Raw genomic sequence first — 4,742 nt, 5'->3', positions numbered from 1 at the left:
AATTTGCAATGTTCAAAGTTGTTTTATGAAAAGAATTGAATTGTTGAAAAGAAGTTGAATGTGAGCTTTCAATTGGTACAAATAGTGCGAGCATAGAAACTATATAACAACGATTTTAACAGTATAGTAACTTAGGGTAGGTTTGGATTAACAGTGGGGTGCGTTTAACTACAGTATCTAATCTTTCCACCACCATTGTTTTTACACTAATCACAGATAAATGCACCACTTATCCAAACTCACCCTTAAATAAAAACTTTCGAATTTTAGATAAATGTGACTATTTTTATGTGATATTTCCTTAGAATTCAACTCACGTGGCTAATTTTTTTAAAAAACGTTTTATTTCCTAATACCATTTATTATAGTAATGTACATTGAATTTCCTTTGGCCTATTTTCCAACTCGAAGAGTTAAACAAGGTATCTTGTTGCATGTGAAATTTTAAATTTTTGGCAGTAGTTTTCCACCAATTACTATAAATGGATAATAAAACAGCTTAAAAGACATCACATTAAAGCACGCAAACATTATGGTATTGAAAAAATAGGATCAAAATGGTAATCCTCAACACAACTTTCTCCAAAGAACATTGCTTTTCTTGTCAGATATAAACGTGGTTTGCCCATTTCAAAGTTATTTGAGTTTAATATTTAATAAGATTTGAATGAAAATATTAGATTAAAAAATTGAACGTGTGAAAAAGAAAATCATTCACAAATTTAGATGGACTTATCAAAATTTGAGTATTGATATTATATATGAATTTAGTATAATCCTAACCTTGATTTATTTTAAGTTACTTATTTTGAAAGTTTGAAAAATAGGTTTGGACAAAAATTAAAATAAATATGGGTTGGATTCGGGTTTGACAGATATGAGTAAGTTTAAGTAAAATTTTAGGCCTATATTTTAGGTTGAGCTGAGCTTAGACAAGTATAAAATGTATTGATGTTATGTTTAGACTCAACTCATTAACACCTCTAATAGAAAGTAGATTTATTCATAGACTAAACTAGACCCAAAATAATTTTCAAAAAAAAGAAAGAAAGATGGATGTTCCAAAATTTCAAGATCTAAATTTGCTAAAACTTCTACTATATATCATAAATGAAAGAGTTCAGAGAAACAATTCACTCAATCAGGAGCGTAGTTAAAGGGCTAGTAGGGTCTCGACCCCTTAAAATGGAAAATTTTTTATTTAAACTTTTTAAAATTTTAAATTAATAAAAATAAATTTATATTTTAACCTGTCTAATGATAAACATTTGATTTAATTTTTTAAAAATTATAAAAATAATCACTATTAAAATAATAAAATTATATTTTTTATTATCGTGAAAACTATAATTTAATTTTAATTTCTCTAAAAAATTTTATGACTTCGCAACTGTATTCAATGAATTGAGAATCATAAAAAAAAACGTTTTAAAGAGGAGGAAGATGGTAGTTGGGAGAGTTATCGGTTTCATTAATTCCATGATGTATTTAAAATGTCGACAAGTCACGTACTTCTCTTGCTTGACGGGTCATCATCGCTCGAGTCACACAGCGTAGGTTTCATTACAACGCCACTTACCCTAATGGGGTTAAATCCCAAATTTTTGTAATCAAATACATAAAAATCCAACAACAACATGTCTTTGGTAAAATGCCAAGTGTCAACACATCAAAATCCTAATTTTTTTTATTTATTTGATTGCAAAGTTCAAAGCTTTTTTTCCTGCGACTTTCTAGCACATATATCAGCAAAGCATGAACTCAACCCACGTGGTGTAAATTCTCAAACCACCGAATTTCACGACCTTGGACAACCACTGCTAGATATGGAAACTCCCTATTCATCCTTTTGATTTGATTCTTTAATCCCATCTGTTATTTTGATAATTGAAACCCGATGTTCGTTTGGTTTTTAATCTTCACATTCTGGTAAGCTTTTCAACTCTATTGAACGTTTTTGAATAAATGCTCGATTTGTTTGAATTGATCTAATTTAAAAATGTCTGATTTGAAGATTGTGATGTGTTGTTTTTTTATCAATGTTGAGAGGTTAGTTTTTTTGAACAAATCTTTTGAGTGGCATCGGTTAGGCAATTGATCAGTCTCTTATATTTGAAGGTTTATCTCTTGTTGGAGAGTTTTATCTTTCGTGCTCTATCAAAAGTTAGCGTGTCATGAGTGACTGCCTTGAGAGCATGGTTCACAACGTTAAGAGCGCATATCCCCTTATAGGTAGTTATATGCCCATATACAATTGAGGCGCTCTTGACTTTATGAACCAAAATTTTAGGATAATTGCTCACAACATATTGACTCTCGATAGGGTATGGGAGACAAATCCTCTACCAAAAAATGATATCTTCGATTACTGGAAATTGATTGACCACTCAGCAAACATATTTCGTAAACTATTCACGAAAAAATTTACTTCCTTAACAATCACAACTTTTAGGTTTGGATTGCATGAAAAGCAATGACAACTATGAAAGAAAAACAATGGAGACTTCTCCATATATGTCTTGTTAATATCATTTGATGTTGTAGGTTGATGTTATATCATAGGGTTAATTCCGTCTCAATATTATAGTCTAAATTTTAAATTGATTTCAATATTTAAAATATTGTAATTAAATATTTAAGGTATTCTAATAGTATATTAATTATATAATAGTTTTAAGTATTAAATATTAGCTCAAATTTGAAATGGGTCAAAATTGTAAATATATGTATAGTTTGAATATAACCGAGGTGTAAAAAGAAATAGTCTTACTAAATTTTAAAAATAAGGTATGTTTTCTTAAACACGCCGAATTTATATTTACAATTTGATCAATAAATTTTAAGAAAGTTTCAGATTAGATTTATATTGAAAATTAATGCTTAAACTGACATAAATTAATGGAAGAAATTAATTGATACAATAATTGATATATCAATTTCTTATTTCTTATTAGTTGCTAGCTTAAATCCCTTCATAGCTTTAATGGTGTTTTCTTTTTTTGGTTTTTGATCTTGTTTTAGCAGATAAAAGACCATATTTTATAAAATATGACACTAAATTTTGCACCAAAAAGTATGTTCATAATCAAAGATCCACTAAAATCAGCTTCTTTAATCTCTGGTGTATGGTTAGCAACTCATAGTGGATTCAACCAACAACGTTTGACCTATAGCTTGGTTCATCATTCAACTCTTTTTAGCTCAAGAAACTTCGAATGGCATCGCCTGAAACTCATTCGCCATGCCCAATTCAACGGTTTCTCTGATGGAGCCGATGTTCATCCATTCGATGATGTCAATACCAATGCCAATGATGAACAAAGAATGGATTCTTCATTGCAAGTTGAGTTACTTGACCCTAATTTGCTCGGAATATGGCCGGATTGGCTTGAAAAAGACAAGGTTTGCCAGATTAGTATCGAGCAGAAAGCGAACAGTTTCGGTATTCCCCATTCGTTGCAGATGATAAAGCGGAAGCAAAGATGGAAAGAAGGGTTTGTTGATGCAGGGGAGTTTGCATATTGCTCTGTTAAAAAGGCTTTTTCTTCCCTTGTGTTGATCATTAGAGAGCTTCAAAGTTACACATTGGTTATAAAGGAAGGACTAAATTGTGAAGATTTAATAGATCTTATGAATAAAATGCAAAGGGACATGACAATAACATTTGTGTGGCTATTTCAACAAGTGTTTTCCACAACACCGACTCTCATGGTTTATGTGATGCTCCTTTTGGCTAATTATTCGGTCCATTCGATGACTAACAAGGCCTTCATCGGCGTTTTCCCATATCCGAGACTCTACGAGAATGTGGTCGTGGCGGAGATCGATGAATTAGGGTTATGGAAATCAATGGTGGTTGAAGCCTCAAGGATGCAAGGAGGGGTAGATTATAAGGTAATGGTGTCTCCTCTAAACATGCGGTTGAAACTAGATGATAACCATGGGATGTGTTTGAGAATGAACCTCATTTATCAGATGCGTATCGCCGAGGAGCCGTATAATCCTTTTCTGCTCTCGAATTATGCTCAGTTTCTTTCCTTCGTTATCAAGAATCATGATAGGTAACTTGATTACATTGCATATGATGGCCTAATTGATAGAAAAAAGTTTGCTAATTTTGTTCGGCTATCAATGTTTGGAACTCGATAGGGCGGAGGAATACTTCAAACGTGCAGTTCGGGTTGAACCGCAAGAGGTGGAGGCATTAGAGCTATACGCGGAGTTCTTATGGAAGGTGAGGAACGACCTCCCTGAGGCCGAAGAATGGTACTTACAAGCAACCGCCGTTGATATAGAAAACCCTTTTCGTGCATCGAAGTATGCTAATTTCCTAAGGAGCACTGGTGGTGAAGAAACTTGTTATCCTCTTAGATAGTTATAATAAAGTTTAATCTAAGGGACAACTACAAATTATGGTAATAGTGTCGACTAAATCATAGTTGAAGCAACAAATGATTTTACCAGTCTCAGGTTCAATCCGTGGATAACTTCTACCCTTTACTAAGTGTTTTTTTTTTCATGGGTTGTTTTGTTTATTTCATATTAGTGTATGCATCAGACAAATGCCCATAAAACATATCCTTTAGATTTAAATGTAGTTAGCCAAATATGTAAGAAAAAGATAGAAATTTCCAAAAGAATTTTGTGTACTTTGATGCTTTTGGAACTAATAAAACAAGGAGATATCAGATGTCTAATTGGGATAAAATCTGGCAATATTGAAACTTTCCTTAAATTTTTTT

The 4,742-nt window shown here is 31.9% G+C and overlaps 1 protein-coding gene across 2 annotated transcripts; it reads left to right on the top strand.

The window, feature by feature from the left end:
• Positions 1–1,717: 1,717 nt before the first annotated feature.
• Positions 1,718–4,742, top strand: LOC107934946 (uncharacterized). 2 transcript variants are annotated; one of them, XM_016867474.2, is made up of 3 exons: positions 1,718–1,929; positions 3,025–4,061; positions 4,150–4,742. In XM_016867474.2, the coding sequence occupies exons 2-3, from the start codon at positions 3,049–3,051 to the stop codon at positions 4,373–4,375; spliced, it is 1,239 nt and encodes a 412-aa protein (XP_016722963.2). In that variant the 5' UTR covers positions 1,718–1,929; positions 3,025–3,048; the 3' UTR covers positions 4,376–4,742. The 2 variants fall into 2 exon arrangements, with proteins under 2 accessions (XP_016722963.2, XP_040934299.1); XM_041078365.1 differs by having other exon boundaries at positions 1,727–1,929; positions 3,134–4,061; positions 4,150–4,735.

The sequence above is a fragment of the Gossypium hirsutum genome, chromosome A10, assembly GCF_007990345.1.
Source record: "Gossypium hirsutum isolate 1008001.06 chromosome A10, Gossypium_hirsutum_v2.1, whole genome shotgun sequence".
In the NCBI taxonomy this organism is placed as follows: Eukaryota; Viridiplantae; Streptophyta; class Magnoliopsida; order Malvales; family Malvaceae; genus Gossypium; species Gossypium hirsutum.
This window is presented reverse-complemented; position numbering and strand designations above follow the sequence as displayed.

Coding starts and splice junctions, on each gene's coding strand:
- LOC107934946 (XM_016867474.2), top strand. CDS start 3,049: ATGACACTAAATTTTGCACCAAAAAGTATGTTCATAATCAAAGATCCA. Junction 4,062..4,149: donor GTTATCAAGAATCATGATAG/GTAACTTGATTA, acceptor GGAACTCGATAG/GGCGGAGGAATACTTCAAAC.